At 43.5% G+C, this 20059-nt stretch overlaps 1 protein-coding gene across 3 annotated transcripts; it reads left to right on the forward strand.

The window, feature by feature from the left end:
* The first annotated feature begins 227 nt into the window (after positions 1 to 227).
* On the forward strand, positions 228 to 18267 carry ubn2a (ubinuclein 2a). 3 transcript variants are annotated; one of them, XM_076090296.1, is made up of 17 exons: positions 228 to 783; positions 1579 to 1695; positions 2654 to 2758; positions 3478 to 3588; positions 5041 to 5144; positions 6231 to 6798; positions 8074 to 8144; positions 8564 to 8693; positions 9931 to 10037; positions 10170 to 10280; positions 10984 to 11127; positions 12162 to 12212; positions 12357 to 12399; positions 13118 to 14662; positions 14758 to 14965; positions 16427 to 16495; positions 17764 to 18267. In XM_076090296.1, exons 1-17 carry the CDS (start codon positions 499 to 501, stop codon positions 17808 to 17810), a joined length of 3816 nt encoding a protein of 1271 aa, XP_075946411.1. In that variant the 5' UTR covers positions 228 to 498; the 3' UTR covers positions 17811 to 18267. The 3 variants fall into 3 exon arrangements, with proteins under 3 accessions (XP_075946411.1, XP_075946412.1, XP_075946413.1); XM_076090297.1 differs by having other exon boundaries at positions 5044 to 5144; XM_076090298.1 differs by lacking the exon at positions 16427 to 16495.
* The last annotated feature ends 1792 nt before the right edge of the window (positions 18268 to 20059 follow it).

Here is a 20059-nt window from a genome sequence, read left to right on the forward strand (position 1 = left end):
TTGAATACACGCAGCATGTGGTGTGCATTTCCCACAGCCTGTCCTTCTCCCAGACACTTTATAAAGGTCATAATAGTACTAACAGTGTTGTTATTATCGCCAGTTGTGACAGAGGCGGGCTTAGGATCGGGGCACGCGGTGATTGGACGTGACGCGATGCTTCCGTTCTGTGCGTACGCGCAGGCGCAGCGACCCCTCTCTTCTGATATTTTATTTACTCCCAAAACCCAAGATGGCTCCTGTGAATGTCTCGTCCCCATAGCAAATTGAGGATGCAAGTAGCTGCCGTAAAAACAACTTTTCCCCGACCGTCTCAGCCCCTGGAGTTCATTTCGTATGGTGCGGAGGAGGCCCACACACCCGTGTAGGCACTGAGCAGCCGTCGGAGCTTCGCGAAACCTTCTTCAATCCCCCAATTTGGAGTAGTTTCGCGAAGTAGCTCTTCTCCTCGCTGCCGCTGTCTGTCCGGAGCAAGGTTCAGGCAGGCAGCTCATCCAAATGGCCGAACCGAGAAAAGTGCAATTTGTCACCCTCTCGGCCTTCGCAGCTGGAGCCGCCGCGGAGTCTAGGAAACGCCGGCTGGAGGATGAGGCCGACTTCAACTTCGGTGGAGCCGGGGAGGTCGAGGCAGCAACCGGGGCAGGGGGTGCTGCCAGCGACGGCGACAGGGAGAAGGCTGGAGCCGAGAAGAGGGCGACGGTGCGTCTCAACCTGACCCTACCGGAGCCCGACGACCGCTCCTCCGCCGAGTTTAATTACGGTGAACTCATCCAAAACCTCCAGGTAAGGTCTCCCAGTTTGACTAACACCACCAGGCCGGCTGACACAGCAGCTGGAGTTTATTCTATTTGCTTTGGCAAGTGTTTGTGTAGACTTGTCATTGCTAAGTGAGAGGGGGAAGTGCACCGTGTCCTTCCGTGGACTGGCGTGGTTGAAACTGACCATTAGTACGACTCAACACAAAAGACAGCAGCAGTCTTTTTGACCACGCAGCCAGCCGGTCCACTCTGTGTGCTATCCAACTTCTGCTGCGCTCTTGTCAGATTCTAGCTTCTTGTCGAGGGACCTCCTCTCTCTTTTGAACATGTAGAGATAGTGCTCATCTCGTGCTGCTACCTGTGTCCTGTTCACTCAGACTTGCCCAGCAACAGCCCCATACACACAGCCATTACAGCACTTGGAAGTGCCACATGCAGCTTGGCCCTCTGGCTGCGGGTGATAGATAGATGATAGAGCATTGCTGATGGAAGTACCAGGATGTAGCATGGGAGCAAGGCAAATGTCAGAGCTGAGAGATCAGAGAGAAGCTCGCCTCATTTTGACAATGATAATCCAGTTTATCATATTATCCTTTACATGAGTGGCAAAACCACAGTATAATTAAAGCACCATGTTTGGCATATTGTGTTTTTTCCTTATTTATTTTAAGTTTGATGCTAATGGTTTTGCCAATTCGACTTTTCTTTTCCTTGAGGTTTAGTTATAGTTGAGTACTTACTGTGAGAGGCACTTGAACCATAGCTCTGATATGTAATTATTCCTGTTCATAATATTTAATGTAAATCATTTTTGTTCCAGGTAAAGAATAATCCTCCAAGTCTGACTTCAGCTCACAATCCCAACGACCTCTTCAACGACGACGAGAGAGAGCGGCTCCAGGTCGAGGCCCTGGCAAAAAAGTTTGACAATAAATATGTGAGTTATTATATTCTATTTCTATTCTGAGGTGTTTCGAATTTGATCACGTTAGAATTATACCCTGACTGATGTTGGGATTTTTGAGGCAGATTCCAATATTCATATTTGAGAGTTCTGATAATCGTGTTATCTGTTGATGAACACAAAACATACACAGATATGAGCTGGACATTTTACACTTGAATAATCAACTTGCCAGTTCTCTCTGGGGGACAATCCATGTGATGGCAACACTGTTTCTGAATGACCTCGTATATATATCTTTGGTATTTCTGTACTGCGACTTCTTGTTACTCATGGACCCACACAATCATCAATACCACGATATACAATAAGATAGTATTGGCTGCAATATAGGTTTAAATTACTGTTTGTTTCTAGATTTAGTTACTTCTTATAGTCAAGTAAATTTCATTTATATAGCAAAATCTCAGCAAATATTGATATCTGAGAATTTAAATATCCAATAACAATGCAATGTCTGATACTATTATTATTTTTTTTCTATATTAATGGCAACCATAAACATTTTTGATAGAAATCCCTGTTTTGTGTTTGTTTTTAAAGAATTCGTACCCAGATACGTAATTATTGGAACATTTTACAGTCGAAAAATGAAACTAGTCAGTGCTCTGTGGTGGACATATTATGAAATTTAAAATAAAACATTTATGGAAGAGCTCAAACGTATGTTTGGCATTTCTGTTGATACTTTTCGGCTAATAAGCACGTATCTATCAGAAGCCTATATGGGCATGATGGATTCATCAGTCGGGCTTTAGTTCTCCAATGTGTCTGAGGACCAAATACCCAGAAAAACACAAAGCAAGGACGTTTTGTAAATCCTCACTCTGAAAAGGGGCTATTTTAAGATTTAGATTACAATAAATGTGAGGGAATTTTTCATGGGAATCAAAATCTAAACTTAATATTATATAATATTTTTAAATTTCAGGGTAACACAGAGGAGAAGAAGAAGAAGAAGGACAGAATGCAAGATTTGATTGATATAGGCTTTGGCTACGACGACACAGACCCCTTTATCGACAACACCGAAGCTGTGAGTGCCCCTCACTTTATTAATAATGAGGTGATTATTCACCTATGGTTTAGTTTCTTTTGAGGATGTCACTTTTAATTAGTCAGATATCTCCCTTCAGTCTTAATAATAACGTTGCACAGTGTTCTCTTTTCTCCCGTATTATCTGCTGATTAATTCGCCGTCCTCGTCACATTCCCGAACTGCTGATCTCGTTTCTTGTTGTGTTGAGGTAGACATTGTTCCTCGGCTGTTAAATATTTATTTCCTGGCATGATGTTTCAGTGGCTCTTCTAAACATAGACCCTTGTCCCTTCTTACAACCAACCTGAGCCTGTGGTCTAAAATCATCCTCATGACTCATAAATACGTATGTGCTGCTCGTGTCCACACAGGGATACGTCATTGGTTTTCTTTGACGGTGTTTGTTGCTCCGTATTCAGAGGATATCACTCTGACTGTAATAGCTATAATCATGCTCTTTTTATGGAATATCCGCTATTATATGCTATTTGTTTTTGATAGCCGTCTCTTCTGCAGCGCCTGTTTGACCCTTTTTTTCTTCTCCTTTTTGTTTTGATATGCTCAGTGATGGAAAAGTGTTTCATCTGTGGCCTGGAGCACCCGCTTATTTTTTTTTAAATGATGAAGAAACATTATCACAGGATCCGCTTTTGTTGTGTAAGAGGATTTACTGCGATGTTTTACTACAAACTGTCTTCTATTGTTATTTTTCTCAGTATGATGAGCTGGTTCCTGCCTCTTTGACCACAAAGCTGGGGGGATTTTACATCAACACCGGCACGCTGCAGTTCAGAGCGGCCTCCGACTCGGAGCCAGAGGAGGACCAGGTGAGACTACTTTAACACGTTCAGGACGGAACATAAGCAATCTGTTATTCGAGGGTTTTCAAAATCCCTTTCAGGCCGGGAAAATGTTTATTTTGTTGGATTTAATTTATTTGACTTTGTGAGAAAGAGTTATATGAGAGAGAGTATAAAATTACACATAAGATGAGGAGGAGGACATAAAGTCCAAAACTCATTTCCATTATGGTTTATGGTCTATTATGTAAACTAGCAATATTCTACGCATATCAATTACTCGCCCAGTGTCTCCTTGAATTCTTGACGAAAAAGTTTTTCTCGCATGAATCCAAAATTAATGAAGAATCAAAAAAACGTAGAAAAGTCTTGATGAAATAAAGTAAATGGGGGCTGCTTTTAACAACACTACATCATAACATCTGTTTACAAACTCTCACACAACTCGGGCAGTGTAATTCAAGTCTCAGGCTAAGTACTTCCCAAACATGCAGCTTGGCTAAAAGCTTCCTATTTAATACACTGAGACAGTTAATGTAGAATTGTTTTAAGTAGTTAAGATTTGTGTGGGAAGTAGTGAGCGTACGAATGGGTAAGTGAGACTTGGATTATTCTGCACATGTGTGACAGTTTGTGAGCAGATGTTTTGACATAGTTTTGCTGTTGTCAAACGCGACTTCAATTCATCGAGATGGTTCAAAGTTTTCTTTAAGAAGGTGACACGGGATGAGTAATTGATGTAGACGTGATCATTTTATGGGGGAAGTATTCCTTTGACACCAGCATTGTCATTGTGAGCATGGTAGCATGCTAGCATTAGCATTTAGTTCAGAACATTGCCGTTACCCAAGTACAGCCTCACAGAGCTGCTAGCTGCGCTGTAGACTTTAGGGATTGTTTTTAATGCACTACCTCCCAAAAACAAAACAAAAAGTTCAGTGAGGCAAAACAACACGTTGGACCCTGAGGACAAATGGCGATCTTGGAAATTGTAATGCATTTTAGAAGTTATCAATTACATGGTTTTATTTGGCTTTAAGAAGTCTGAGCTTTAATACCAAAGCATGCTTTATTCCGGATTAAATAAATCAGGGTTTCCTAGAGAAGAGGTGTGTGGCATCTATTCATTTTGATGAACAATATTGCAAAAACGTACTTCCCGTTGTTATTGAAACATATGACACGGCAGGATTTGAACGGGCACGTCAGTGTCCTCCCAACAGGACCTTGGTTTTCATTGGGTTTAGTGAAACGTGTTTTAGATGTTATCCGTCACCACGTCAAGGAAAATCTCTGAAGGACATACTGGTGCACGCTCACTCTTTCACTCTCTCACACACACCTACACACACACCTACACACACCTACACACACAGAGAGAGCACAGTGTGCATTCCTCAGACAGAATTGATTAATTTCCACTGTGCACTGTCGTCTTCTGCTTCTTTGCGTTAAGGAGTGTGTGTGCTTTCGTTTCAGAAGCCGAATGACAACGAGGAGCAGGTGATTAAGAAGAGGAAAAAGAAGGAAGTGAATAATCTGGAAGAGCAGAACCCGAAGAAGAACAGAGTACCTAAACAAGGGTGAGAATCATGACAATGCAATATTACCGTCTGTCTTTACACTTGTAGTCGTCTTGTGTCAGTTGATGAATTTGACTTATTCATGGAAGGGATTTTTAGGTCTATGTTTATTAAAATGGCTCATGAGAAGGTGAGCAAGCTGCATTGTGTCTCGTCACTTTCCTTATAACCCTTTTAGGAAAAGCTACCACCTAATCGAATGAGTCATAACCATTAAGCCAAGCTATTTTAAAAGTAAATGTCACATAGACGCTGTTATTTAAATGGTAAATGTTCCTCTCCTGTGCTTGAGAAGTTGACATTTGGACACCCGTAGATTTGTGGGCCACTGTGAATATGTGATGATGCATTTGTCCACTCTTTACTGCGCTAATAATCCACCTCCCGGTGTGACATTATGCTCCTGTGCTTTTGTGCGGATCCTCTCATACATCTATCATGACACAGCGATGCTGACTGTGACTTGCTCTCAGTTGCGGTGACGAGCCAGAAAACACTCCATGATCCACGCTCAGATAGGCCAAATACTGCAACATGCCACCACGCTGACAGTAACCTCCAAAAATAGTAGCAGCTATTTCTATTGTGGCATTATGAAACAGATGATGTTACATATGTGTGTGTGTGTGGGCGTGTGTTAGATCTTTCATAGCAGCCTGCCGGTTAGCCCGCAGAACACACAGTTCCTCTTCCCATATTTAAATATATTATGATACATTTTTAGAGTATCCCTCAGTACTCCAGGAACTGGGACACTGTGGCATGTAAACACACATTTTTTTTATCATTCTCTGTTTGTACAGAACATAGTGACTGAAATGTTGACGAATCAATACACAACTGCACACAGATTATCAGTAAACGGAATACTGATTGAATTATGTAAACAGGCAGATTGAATCACGGGTTTCGTCAAATGTCATATCCTGAATGCAATCAAAACCTGGATACGCATGTGCATGAAAGTGTACTCGGTGTCAACGTGAAACAAAATCCAGATGCAGTTTGAGGACCTGTATCGCCATTCATGTAAAACAGGTATTAAGCATTTTGCTAACAAGGCACTGCAATGCTTTCCTCCAACAGAGTGACAGCCCTAACCCTCCACCGGCCGGAGAAGAAGAAGAGGAAGAAGCTGATGAAGGACTCGCTGTACCTGGCAGCCATGCTCCGCCGCTTCACCCGGGAGAAGGAGGAGATGAGGAAAAGAAACACGAGCGTGGCTCACCCCGGTTTGGCAGGAGTTGTGGCTAACAAGCTACAGTCCACCAACTCAACGAACCACCTGTTGGCCTCTAACTCCACCCATCCGCAGGCCACCACAGCCAGCAGCGACTTGTCACTGGCTGACCTCACCTCAGACCCCACTGTGATGTCACTGCTAGGCTCGGCCAATGAGAAGGAGCTGCAGGATCTCCTAGGCGACCTGGACTTCAGCATGTTGGACACTGACCAGCAGCACGCCATGGTGGCGGCCAGGGAGAATGGCATTCTGGGAGTCGGTGTTCCGGGCTCTAAAGGAGCAGCAGCAGCAGCAGCAGGAGGAAGTGGCCAAGGGCGAGGCCTGGGGTCTTCCAGCGGACTGTTTTCTCCGCCTCTGCTGCCTGAGGGACTGCCGGCTCCGCTTATTAAACGCATCGAGGACCTGCGGGCGGTGAGTCAACTGTAGCCCGTCTGTGGGCGGCTGAAACGCAAATGCTCAGGAAGTGGCACAACACGTTTGTTTAGTCCAACGAGAATAGGCTCTTCTAAAGCCTTGGAGAAACACGGCTCCAAGCTGAACCCTAAAGGTTTTTCGTTGTACTGAAACAGCAGGGTTAGCATCACTGCCTCTGAAAAAAGTTCTTATTTTCTTGTTGCTTTTATATCTTGCAGCCACAGAGTCCATTTGTAGCTGAGAATTGTTTTTCTAGATGTTGAAAACAAATGCAAAGACGGGCAGAGCGAGGCAGGTGAAAAGGATGATTCAAGTGAACTATGCAGAGGTGAAGAAGAGAAGAGTGAGGAGGAGGGAGGCTGAGAAATAAATAAAGCCATTGATTTTTTTTTTTGGTTGCTTCCAAAGATAACAGAGATATGGGGAAAGCTTGGGAGATTCAAACTTAGCAAGCAGCATTTCTTTTAATTCATCAAAGTAAGAGTCCCTTGAGTCACTTGAGTGACTCATTTGGTCCAAACCAAGCAAACAACTGTTCATTGTGGCCTTTAACTTCTTGTCTGTTTTGCATTCAGATTGACTTTTTACAAACAAACCAAGAGCTGTAAGTTATTCAGAGCAACGGGACAGTTTTGGTGACTGCTGTGCTACATTATCAGCTCTGTGTGTGGGTGAAACAGGCAGCAGATCATGCAGTACTTTTTGTGCGTTTTTCTTCATTGTTCTTAGCTGGGCTGGGATCACACAAGTTTGCAACGAAATAGCTGATTATGAGCATTGTTTGTCGAGACTGCAACTGACTTTCAAGGTAGAAAGTCACGGAAAAGAGGTTGTACCTGACTGTCAGAGGAGGAGGTTGCTGTGTGGAGCAGGACTAAAGCACAACACATGCTGTTGTCATTAGTTCACACTTTGTGATTGATCAGGGAGAGTTTGGGCACTCACTTGCTGATGGTGTTACCACTCTGCTCACTACATGGCGTTGTTAAATCGCCGACACAGACCAGGAGGTCCTTGACGGTTCCTGCGATCAACAGGTGGATTCAACAGCAGTCCTTTTTAACTCATGCTAGAATTGCCGCCTAGTGATTTGATCGTTTGAGTTTGTTTGGAAGCTTTCACACCAGCCAAAGTGAAGAGCCCAACAAGCCAAACCTATTGGGTGTTTCTGTCAGTACAAAGTCCCCGGAAGGCACAGCATCACAGACGCATGTATATGTATCTGTACTGTATGGAACAGTGGAAATGCTGACTCCACTTTTTCTCCCACAGGCCTCGCGGCAGTTTGATCAAGAGGGCAGGAAGAAATTTTTCACCTTGGACATGAATAACATTCTCCTGGAGTGAGTAGGACAGCTTTTAAATCACCGTCGGCCCAATCCCAGCACACCCGTCCTCCTCTTCAGTGTTTCTCTCTCATTTTCTGCAGATTTCCCTCACCGCCTCTCCTGCTGTCTCTAAGTGTTTTGTTTTCTCTCCGTCTCTCATTGTCTGTGTTAATGACATGCTTCTCATTTCCGTTCCACTCTCTTGTTTTTTCAACTTGATGTTCACCCTCCCCTCATTCTGCACAACTACGCTTTATTCTTCCCCAATCTTCAATCTCCCATCTCTCTTTTATTCTGTCACTCTGTATCCCATCATGTTTTTTTTTTTTGTTTTTTTTTTTTCTTTTCAACCTCCACCATCATAACTGTCCATTTCCTTGATTTTTATGACCTCACAGTTGTGGCTTTTTCTCCCTCCTCTTTTTCCTCCTCAGCATCGAGTTGCAGGTCCAGGAGCAGCCTCCTGATGTGCGCTTAGGCATCTACTCGCACATGGAGGCATTTGTGCCGTGCAATAAAGAAGCCCTCCTCAAACGCCTGAAGAAGCTCAGTCTCAACATCCAGGTAAGTGAGGCTCAGCTCTGGAGGAAGCCGGTGCCGGTTCTAGACTGCTGTGAATGGTGGGACAGTACGAGATGTTGGTTGGTCACCAATGACTAGTTTTAATATGAGTGTTCTTTTGGACTGTAAGTAGGCTGTGACGCATGAAAAGTGACAGCAACTGTTGAGGATGAGAGAGAAGTTAAGATCTTGCATACTTTCACATATTTACACACCTGGCCAATCGCTGCGTGAAGTGGGTGTGCAGTTGGATTGTTGTCGTTTTCAGAAAGTTACAAAAAAAAAATGCTGGACACTACTTCAACTTTAGTGCACCACAACTTTAAAAATGTTTGCAGCAACTTCTACCAATAACAAAGCAGAGTCGCCCTGTTAAACGTTCAGACTATAATCTTGTAAATGATACATGGCTGAACTCTGTTGAACACATAAATGTGCGCTGCTATCATTTTTGAAAGTTTAAGTATTAATATAATCCATATTCAGAAACAACGAAGTGTCTCTCACAATCTTTGAAATTTGAAGTTCTGTTGGTAGTTGTTCTACTCCTCTAACTGCTACTTTGTTTTTATTTGTAGTGCTTCATACCAGTGATGTATTATGCTCCCTTGTGGCACACACACACATGCTTGTCTTTGACCACACAATTATTTGGGGAGTTTTCACAACAAACAAACTAAATATTCTGAGTGTTTCCTACAAACCATCTGTTTTCTGAGTTTCAGCGATATTTCTGTGCATTTTAGCTGCTTCGTTGGAGCTCCTGTTGTTTAAAACGGACCCTCCAGTTTCTCCACATTATTTGTGCCTTTTCATGTAGCTTTTAATCCTCCGACATCTTCTCTGCTTCAGTTGTTAACGTGCAGGGATCTCAGTGTAGGCTGACGAGTGCAATGATGACTGCCACTGAAAACTGACTTTTAAATGTCTTTTGTCATGGACCATTAAAGTAGCAGTGTTTACTAAATACATCGACTTACTCCCCCACCCTCTCCCTCTTTGACTCTTTCTGTTGATGCCCCTTCTTCCTCTTTTTCTTTCTTCCTTCCTTTCTTCTTCTCCTTTTACCTTTCTGTCTTTTTCTTCCCTCCCACTGTTGCCCTGCTCCCATCTTATCCCATTCTCCTCACTCTGACTTCAATTTTCTCCCTCCAACGTTTTGGTTTTCCCCACCTTTCTTTCTTTCTTGTCCTCCCGCTGTCTTTAATACAACCACCCCTTCTCTCTCTCTCTCTCTCAGGATGATCGTCTGCGGACGCCGCTGTTGAAGCTGAAGCTGGCAGTGTGTAGTGTGATGCCAGAGCAAATAGCCAGATATAACATGGACTGCATGGCCAGGGTTGCAAAGTAAGCAAATCTTGCCATAAACCTATGAGAATGTAGAAATCATTGAGGTTATACAATAAAGTTTATTCAAACTGTTTGTGAATGTATGCTTGTACGTTTACATGTTACTGACTGTATGTGTGTTTCCTGCAGGCTGCAGTCAGAAGAGGGCGATAAGAATGGCTCAGAGGAGGAAGATGAGGAAAAGCCTGGGAAAAGGGTGATGGGCCCACGGAAGAAGTTTGCCTGGGATGACAAGCTCAGGTAATGATCCGGGACTGTCCTGCTGGAATAGCTGGCTGGATGGTGTGCTCTGTTATGCTACAGGTTTGTGTCCTCGCTGCTCTGTCCCTTCTTGTCTTCATCTTTACTGTTGTTCTCCCTTGTCGGTGTCTAATCTACTCAACAGATCTGACACAGGTTTTAAAGATTGTTCAATTTGGCTGGGATAGAGAAAAATAAGGCATTTGGGTTTTGAAAATGAATGAGGGGGAAAAAACGGCACCTGAGTTGAGATTATTCCAAAACCAAACAAGAAATAATATCCAAATCGATGCAACAGAAGCAGAGATGTCGTGTTATTTTGACGCTGCAGTGACATCACCTTTTTCACATATGCAGAAGAATTCTCCCAAGACGTGCAAACCGACTTTGATGTGTACGAAGTTCCCCTTTAAAGTTTCTTAGGAAAGCTCTGCATTTTATTCCTGCATGAATGTGGAAACCCTGAGTACGACTGTCCTGATGTAATTACAGAACCCTTGAGACTGACTCTCTGCTCAGCAGCGTTTCAATCATCATTCATTTTCGTAACAACCTCGGCTTTTCCAGAAATGTTTTTTTGATTACCTCTGACTCCCTGAAGAATAACGGCCTCCTTTGTCATTATGTGCTAAACACCTGCAGCCTAATTTAGATTTTAATAGTGAAGGATTTCCTTTTGAATTGAACATTTGTGTTTGTGCAGGAACCTGCTGTGCAGCTTGGTGCGAGTGAAGCTGAGCTGCTACGAGATGGAGAACCAGTGCTCTCTGTCTGTGGAGGACTACCTCAAGGCCTTCTTAGAGAATGAGGTCAAACCACTATGGCCCAAGGGCTGGATGCAGGCCAGGTCTGTGTGTGTGTGTGTGTGTGTGTTGTGCTCAAATAGCCATTATACATAACAGCTGGTGAACAAATTCCTTCATGGCGATAAGGCAATTACTGAAAATTCTCCCGGGTGAGAACAGGGGAGTTGACTGTAAAACTAGAATTTAGTTATGTTACGTATTTCTTTTCAGAGAAGTTTGTTTCGATGGGAAATGTGCATACATTCACCAGACTACAGTTTGTTGTAAATAGCAGCTCATTTTCTTTTTTTGCCGGACTGTGTTCATTTCATTATTTGTAACGACGACGCTCATTAATCAACATTTCTGTCAATGTGCCAATGTTAGCCAGCTTGCTAACCTTCAACTGTAAGGTATTCTAAAACCAATGAAGTGACGGTGTGAGAGATACAGGCACACGGCATTAAGACACCAAAACAACAGCAACAAAATCAGCATACACAAGACAAATCTGGCAAAACATTGATGCGACAGTACAGTGATCATAGTTCAGTACATGCAGCCATGCAAACCAGAACTGAATGAGTAATACTGTTGTTTAAAACATGTTGCACACATTAGCCATGCAGAGAAATGAGAATAAAGTAAAATGTTAACAAACTAATAGTATTGTTTGATAAGTGTGCGATATTATCATTTTGCCAACCTTTAGGCTATTTCTATTAACACGTAAGCCAAGTCAGTGTCAAAGCCATATTTGCTTGACCATAATTGTTAAACAAATATTACTTTAACAATATTTAAAACAGTTCCAACTTGAATTTCCATACCATATTTTTTGTGTGGCTCAGCTACAGTACTATCACTGCAGACGTTTGTGTTGCTCGTACACAGACGAAGCACAGGTGTCCCATGTTTTTCCCTACTTGACACATTAGTTGTAATTGAAACATCATTTCCTCTACATCCCTGACAGTGATGTTCTTTTAACTCTGGTAACTATTTTGTGCGTATAGATTTACTTGAGAAAACTAGCCTGGCATTGATCCAACCTCTCTCGGCCTCTGGCAATGAACGCTGTGTTTTCTCTGTTTAGGATTCTGCTCAAGGAGAGTCTTGCCGTTCACAGTCACCTCACTGGAAACCTGTAAGTATTTACTTACATATTTATCTCACATGTGTCCTCAAGAACACCACTACTTCAGTCTAGCAGTCAAACAGGGTTTTCTTAGAGACTGGGCTTGTATGTAAATAGAAAAGTCTAAATATTTGCCTGCATTTTGTTATTCAGAGTCAAGAGGAGAATGGTGCCTGGGCCCAAGGCCAAAGCCAAGGTGAGTGACTGCTCAGATCATTTACTGTATAATATCAAAAAAATATTAAACTGAATTTTTAGTAAAAAAAAAAATTTTAAACTCACAATGATAATTTAATCTGAATTTTCCAAACAGCATTTAATCATGAAGCAGCAACATGATACTGTACTCGGTGCCTCATAATGTGTCTTGGCTGCTCGTATCATGTTGGCTCAGTTCTGAATACAGAATCGCTCTTCAGTATTCATTTCATTTTATATGTTTTTTTTTTAATTCTCTGTAACTATTGTGTAAAAGCTGGTTTCAAACAATAGCCGGGGGCTTAGCCAACATTAACAAATAAAGGCCAGCTCAAAAATACAAAACGGCTCGCATGCTAAATTTAGTAATACGCGCATTTCCACAGCACAGAGTCCTGTTCTACTCACCACTCTGCAACTTTCACTTGTTTAAGGGAAATAATGTTTCATAGCTCGAAGTAGTTTCTTCTTTTCTATTCTCCTGATGCTCCAATGTTAAGATACCGTCAACAGAACTCAACACTTCCTGAAGCTTTTGCACATTAAAGCACTACGGTCCTGTTGATTGATTTATTTGCTGCTCCGCTCCGATGTCGCCATTTTGACTCTTTTATAATGTGTTTTGAGTTTCCATTAACTGGAAAACAGGGAAATAAAGGCCTGGCTCTTTCTGCCTCTGAGGTACTGACACTGATCACATGTCTTCTGGTCTTTAGGAGGGTCTCTGGATCCACAAACCACCTCTCATGATGACCTCCATCCCGTCTCTGCCCACCTCCGTATCCGCTCTGACCTCCACCCGCCAGCCCCCCTTCTCTTCCTCGCCCCCGGAGCCCATCTGTCTGTCAGACTCACTGGATGAGGATCTGAGCGCTCCCTCTCTGGACTCCATCTCCCACGCACTGGCCCTCCTCAGCAATGCATCTAAGGGCCTGGGCTTCTCAGACAGTCCCTTGTCGCCCCCGCCCCTGCAAATGCCCACCACCTCTCCTCCCCCCGTCACCCCTCATTACCCCTCAGCCTCTCAGCTCTCTGCCTCCATTTCATCCACAACGCAGCAGCATTCCTTCTCTAAGGTGGAGGCCGCCCCACTGGCGTCTGCTGGGAACTTGCCAACAACAACAACGCTACTAACCTCCTCTTCTACCTCCTCTTCCACGTCTCCCGCTGTTTCCTCCTTGGCTCGTGTGCAGGCAGCAGGCCTGTCGCTGGCCTCCAGGACTGCAGTTGGTCCTTACGGCCTGATTAAAGGATCTGGTACCATGGGCCAAACCCAGACTCAGAGACTAGTTACCATGGCATCATCCAATCACAGGCCAAGCTTGGTGATGAGCATGAGTGGCAAGATGCATCCACACCCGTCCCCATTGCCCCCGAAGCAGCGACCTCCTCCCACCGCTTCCCCACTGCTGCCCCCCCATCAGAAGGGCTTTGTTAGCCCGGCAGGGATGCTGGTAGCTATGGGAGCCCCTCATGGACTGGCCAAGAGCAGTGCCAAAACCAGCAGCATCAGCAGCAACGGCAGCGTGAGCAGCAGCAGCATCATCATCACGCCTTCTTCCTCCCCCTCCTCACTGTCCCGCTCTAACTCTAGCACCCACCCTGGCCTGCAGTCCTTCTGCCCTCCCTCCCCGGTGGCCTCCTCGCCGTCCCCAACCTCCCACACCTCACACTCCTCTCAAGGTAAATCCCACACACATCATCATCATCATCATCTCCACCAGGCCAACTTCATCACACCCATGCAGGCCACCCTCACCAAGTCCTCCCACAGCAGCAACTCCTCCCCCATCATCAAGCTCACCCCTCGGCCTCCTGCCCCCACCCCACCTCCCTCCTCGTCGCCCTCCCCGGCATCTTCGCCCTCACACCCGCTCTCCCATCAAATGATCCCCAGCCAACAGCAACAACACCAGTACTCTCCCAAAACGCCCAAAACTTTTCGCCCCCCCTTCAGTGTATCGGGCGGCGGGCAGGTGAAGCAGACGCAGGGCAACTTCAGTTTCGCTGGAGGCCAGAAAGCTCAGTCCACGACGAGCAACAGTAGCATCAACAACAACTCCATCAACAACAAGGGAGTTATATCAAGTGTGTGCAGTCGCCCAGACAAAACTCCCCTGTCTTCTGCACCTTCAGTCTCGGCCAATCACGGGCAGAGGCAGAGGGTGGTGGGTGGGGCGAACCAAAGCTCAAAGCCAGGAAACGGTTGGGCTGCTTCAGGAACTTTGGCCACGTCCTCCACAACGTCACACCTCTCGCAGGTTCTTTCATATTTAGCTTTACTCTAATTTGGACACTGGAGTTACATTTCTGAATAAATGGAAGAACAATCTTTGTTTGCTTCTCGTTTCTGTAGGTATCAACAGCCGGCACTTCCCTCCTGGGCAGCGCCTCCGGTCTGCCCCTGGGCTTTGGGATGTTGGGAGGCCTGGTGCCGGTCTCGCTGCCCTTCCAGTTCCCCCCGTTGATCAATTTCAACCCTTCTGGAGCCCCAGGGATTGCTGGCATGGGCTCAGCCCCCAGCTCCAACTCAGGATACACCCTAGCACAGAGCGACCTAATGGGTGAGTGGACACCCAACTTGTGAGCACGTGATTTGTTGCTTAAAAAAAAGGGAACAACATTTGTGATTTCAACCCAAAGACAAAATGATTCAGGCGTACTGACCCCTTGTTTGGCCCTTTCAAAAAGACACAGTTAGTGGCTTCTCGGTTTTATTATTTTTAAAGGATAATGTGGGTGATACACTATAGGTTTTTCTGTCAACAAATTCTATAAAAAGACCAAAACTATCAGTGAATCAGACGGTCTCTCAGTACTTCTTCTGAAAAGGTGAAGATCTTTAATAAACAGGTAATGAATAGTTTATTTTTTTTATGTCTTACATAATGTCCTGTAACAGCTGCGCACTGTAGTTTTTAGCTAACTTTATTCAAACCGGAGTAAACATTTGTTGGGTACTACTTTCGGTCACGGTGGACAAGCGAGTATTTCGAGCAGCAGGACGGTGTGTGTGGGATCAACTCAACATAAACTACAGTGCCTGTGTCCATCTTAATGAAGGAACAGATCACGCATTGATGTACTTTTAATAGTTTTGGACAACACTGCAGCTCTATGGCACAGCGAATTAAGCTATAACAGACAAACAATACTTGTTGGATCAATTCATTGTTGGTCTGGTATTTTCACAATATAGAATATCACCAGTAATAAAGTATCTTTTAAAGTACGTAATTAAAGTAGTTTTTATACTGTATTTTGTACTGTTTTGTAAGAATAATTTACTTGCAGCAGGGATTTATACAGATGAAAATACACTTGTTCAGCTAGGACTGATAGTTAATTTAAGACAACTGTAGCCTGCTAATTTAGTCAGCTGTAGCTTATTTAATAAAAATAAACGCATAACAACAAGCAATTAATCATAGTATCTTTTTATTATTTTTTATAGAGAAATACGTTGTACAAACTTACTTTGATACTATGTAGACGACCATTACAGGGCTGGAGTTTAAAATAGAAATTTAAATCACAACTGCAACATTTGTCAGAAAAATTGAAATTTCCTCAAATTGTTCTGCTGTCTGTGAAGCAGATGTGAGAGAGACAGACAGAATATATATGTGTATAACTAAAGCAGGATAGATTAGATGGAATTAACTGAGAAATGGGAACAATTTACTTATTCATAGTGTTTAAATTTAAATTCCAGCCTTGTGTATGTTAATGTGCGCTCTGACTGAAGTACACCAGCAGCACCTCCACTGTGCCTGCTGTGCTCCTCATCTCTCGCTGTGACCCTCTCGCCACGATCTCCATTTTGTTTTATGAACCACTGTCTCCCTCCTTTGTTCTCCACATCCTTTGTGTCCGTCTCTGTCATCTCAACCTTTTGTACCTCGCCGCCACCTGACTTTGATCCTCTCCTCTCTTTTGTTGCTGGACTCCCATTTAACACCCCCCCCCCCCCCCCTCCTTTGCATCATCTTCCCCTCTCTCATCTTCCCTCCATCTCTCCTCAGATCTGTATAAGAGTCTCCAGTCAGGGTCGCAGGCTGCCCTACCTCCTCACTTGCAGCTTGCTTTCTCAGGTAATCTGCATTCCTCCTCCTCCTCGTCCATCCGTCTGCGCCAAATCGACCTGTCGTCCTCTGCTCGGCTGCTGTGTTGTTTGCTTTGTAACTTTCTGCTTGCTTCAGTATTCAGTATTTGGTGTTTAGCATGCGTCTTGTTAGCGCTGTAGACGCATGTTGTAAAGCCTCTGAAGTTAGTCACAGATTAATTGTTGTTTCAGTAGATCGCAGAATACACGGTGAAGATTCAGGTTTTTCTTCTGTGATGTACAGCAGTCTGAAACTACCTGCATGAAATATTTAAAAAAAAGGTAGCTTCATCTGCGGCTGAACTCAACTGTAACTATAGCTGTAAACGGCTATACCAAACCCTCAGCTGGATTATTCATGGGTTCAGATCAAAGAACATCTGGAGACCCAAACTCAAAGCACAGCTCCTCCTGTTGCACCAGCTCACCCTGTGATGAACCTCAAACTGCAATATTAAGTTAAATTTAACCTCTGAGATTAAAATGGGCCTCTCGAACAATTGAATTCTGCCCGTCGGTAACAAACCTAAATATTTTCATGTTTGGTTTCTAAATGTTGTTTAAGAATCGTCTTGTGGGGTTTAGTGCCCTCTAGGTCAAACGATTCATCGAGTAAATGATCAGTGTATATGTTATAATAGTAGCAAAATAATGACAAATGATGATTAAAGTATAGTCGTGACAATAACCAAGATTAAAAAAACTTAAATCACTGAAATGCAGCTTTACAGTAAATAAACCTTCAATTTACAGTAAAACCTCGAGCAAAAGTCAGGTGTTCAAACTAGTCTGCAAATGTGAGGAGCTGGATGTGGTTTATAATAATATTAATAATCTCTATTTATACAACAGTTTTCAAAACAAAGCTTTACACGGTTCGACCAGGATTAAACTGAAATGAGGCAAATGACTGCTGCATTCAAACACTCACCGCAGTTTCAAATGCAGCAAAGGGCCGGCTCTTAAAAAATATATTAATAATAAAAGATTCAAGCAATAATAATAAAATGGATAAGACATGTTGAAATAAGTGTGCCTACATTATATAAAAGCTTTGTTTTTCAAAGTTGAGTTTTGAGAAGTGATTTAAAAGATGTCACTGATGTGGGGTCCTACTCATCGGTGTACGCTGGATGGATTGAATGTTGCATAATGAAGGACATCTTTATTCACAGAGTAAAGTTGGAGGTTCAGTGAACGTGTTTTACTGTCATCCAGATACCGACATAATTAAACATCTCCATCCTCTCCACTCAGATGCGAACCAAAGCCAGGCTGGAGACATGAAGAGGAAATCCCACTGACCAATAACAGCGCAGGAGGCCGACACCCAGCGGGGTGACATCACAGCCTCTTGGACACCTCCACCAATAGGAATCTTCACTTTGATTGACTGACACAGTTGACGTGGTATGAGGGGGCGGGGCTCCACCGCCTCTTTTCCAAAATGGACCTAAAGGAGAATCTGTTCGTCCTCGCTACAAGTGGTGACGATGAATTCATTTAACTGTATTTTCTACTGAACCGGGTATGAGAACAAGACGGAGTGAATGACGAGAACACTTTTATTTTTGTTTCAGCTTATTTTTTTGTCAACATGTTTACATATGACCGACCTTGATCACTGTGGAATGAGTGTGAGCGAGGTGGTGATACAGATTAGAGTAGTGTGCTACGTGATATAAGTTGTATTTAAGCTTATGTGGAATAACAGGACTCGTGTTCTTGCAGTACAAAAAGAAAAAAAAAAAGATTTTTTTATTTACTTGTCTTTTTGTCTCAGATGTGGGACTCGTCGTGTCCGTAGACATTTTATTGTGGTCACCTCTGCTCCCACAAATGACTGTTATTAAGTAGTAGCTTAAATTAATATTGATAAATTATTTGTAATTTACACAGGGACAAAAACATGTTATGGTGTGTGTGAGAGAGAGAGAGAGAGAGAGAGAGAGAGAGAGAGAGAGAGAGAGAGAGCGAGCGGTGAAGTTGATTTGAATGCGTGTATGTACATAAAGAAACACAATATACTGTTAATCTCTTTCCAGATTATTCTGTACGGATGGGTAAAGATGTGTACCCCCTTTTCACAACAATGAGCGAGTGTAAGTTTGATGCCCCTCTCTTGCTCGGTGTGCTTTTGGTGCTGTTTAATCACACTGGACCTTTTCTGGAAAAAAGACTTGAACTGAAGAAGTTTTGGGCTCCTCTTGTGAAGAGAGGAGCCGCCTGTGAGAGAGGGGAGAAACGTCAAGATTGTAGCCTACTTGAATTGTTTTAGGGTTTTTTGTTTTTTTTAGTTAAGATTTTTTTATTTACTTTCTCTGCTTATTAACTCGATCCAACTTAATATAACACAACGCCTTAGTTTGTATTGAAAACGTATGAAAAAGATCTATGCAGGACTGTAAAACGCTCAATGCAAAAGTGCGAGTCGTCGCTTGGCTTTCAACCTCTCCTCAACCTGTCGGTGCGTCTCTGGAGTTGTAGATGTCACTCGAGACTTCTGTTCTTGGGTGTGTTCAGACAGAATGCGAAGCAAATTTTTAGAGGCGGTTTGCACACAAAGTCAACGGAAAGAAGCGATTTAGGTGCAAAATGTTTCAACTTGAGTGGAAAAAGTTGCACTTGTTCAGCTTTCACGTCCTATTGTTGAAACTGTCATTACGAGCAGCGATAGACGGATACTTTATTAATCCCACAAGTGGGAATAACGGATTTCTGATACGGACAATATCTCCCTCTTGGTGAATAAATTACAAAACACAAACGTCAACAAACTCGCTGCAAACTCGCATTAGCTTGTGTCAAAATAAAATCCAATATGAACACTAAAACCCTAAATTGATTCAGCTAATTGTAAAGGAGCTATACACTGTTTATATCTAGAGTCACGTGATGATGAACTGCTACAAATGCATAACGCAACAAAATAAGCTAATCTGTCCTGTTTATCTGCTACAGGGTTAGCAGTGGGGCTAACCAGTTTGGGATGATGTGTAAACACTCCCAACCCGGAGTAACGGGTCTTTTTTTCCTCCCCTTTGTGCTGACCCGTACCTGGGGCTTAGTGAAACTACTTTATAAACGTAAATAGGAGTTTCTGGTGAGTTCAGAGGTCGAGCAGATACAGTCACACTCCAACAGAAACAGTTGGCGTCAACAAATTGACACGAGGCTGAACATTGACTTTGCTGTCTGTCTGAACACACCTGTAGAGAAACCTTCCCTCTGCTGAATACCTCCGTTAACAAAACCGTTCTTCCTGAGTCTCTCGGCCTCGCCCGACTAGTTCCTCCTCCATGTGCGTCTGGCTGACCAGCTGCACCGAGAATGGCGCCAAAGATTGTTCTGTAGCTCACTTTAGATGGGGCGTTGCTGGTCACTGTGTGTGTGTGTGTTCGAGTGATTATTCTTACATTTCCCACGCAAAATGTAAACCCATGAGTGTCGACGTGTGGTCCTTCAGGATGTCATTGTGAAGTCATGTGACTGGAGCAGTGGGTGACATCTTATAAATTGTGCTTTCTTTGGGGGTCGGGGAGGATAAAAATGA

This window comes from Anarhichas minor, unplaced genomic scaffold, assembly GCF_050575085.1.
Source record: "Anarhichas minor isolate MPS153535 unplaced genomic scaffold, ASM5057508v1 ptg000012l, whole genome shotgun sequence".
NCBI classification, from domain to species: Eukaryota; Metazoa; Chordata; class Actinopteri; order Perciformes; family Anarhichadidae; genus Anarhichas; species Anarhichas minor.

Excerpts from the sequence above, each read along its gene's own strand:
- ubn2a (XM_076090296.1), top strand. The coding sequence starts at position 499 with ATGGCCGAACCGAGAAAAGTGCAATTTGTCACCCTCTCGGCCTTCGCA. Across the intron at positions 14,663-14,757 it reads CAACGTCACACCTCTCGCAG|GTATCAACAGCCGGCACTTC; the intron begins GTTCTTTCATAT and ends TCGTTTCTGTAG. Across the intron at positions 16,496-17,763 it reads CTTGCAGCTTGCTTTCTCAG|ATGCGAACCAAAGCCAGGCT; the intron begins GTAATCTGCATT and ends CTCTCCACTCAG.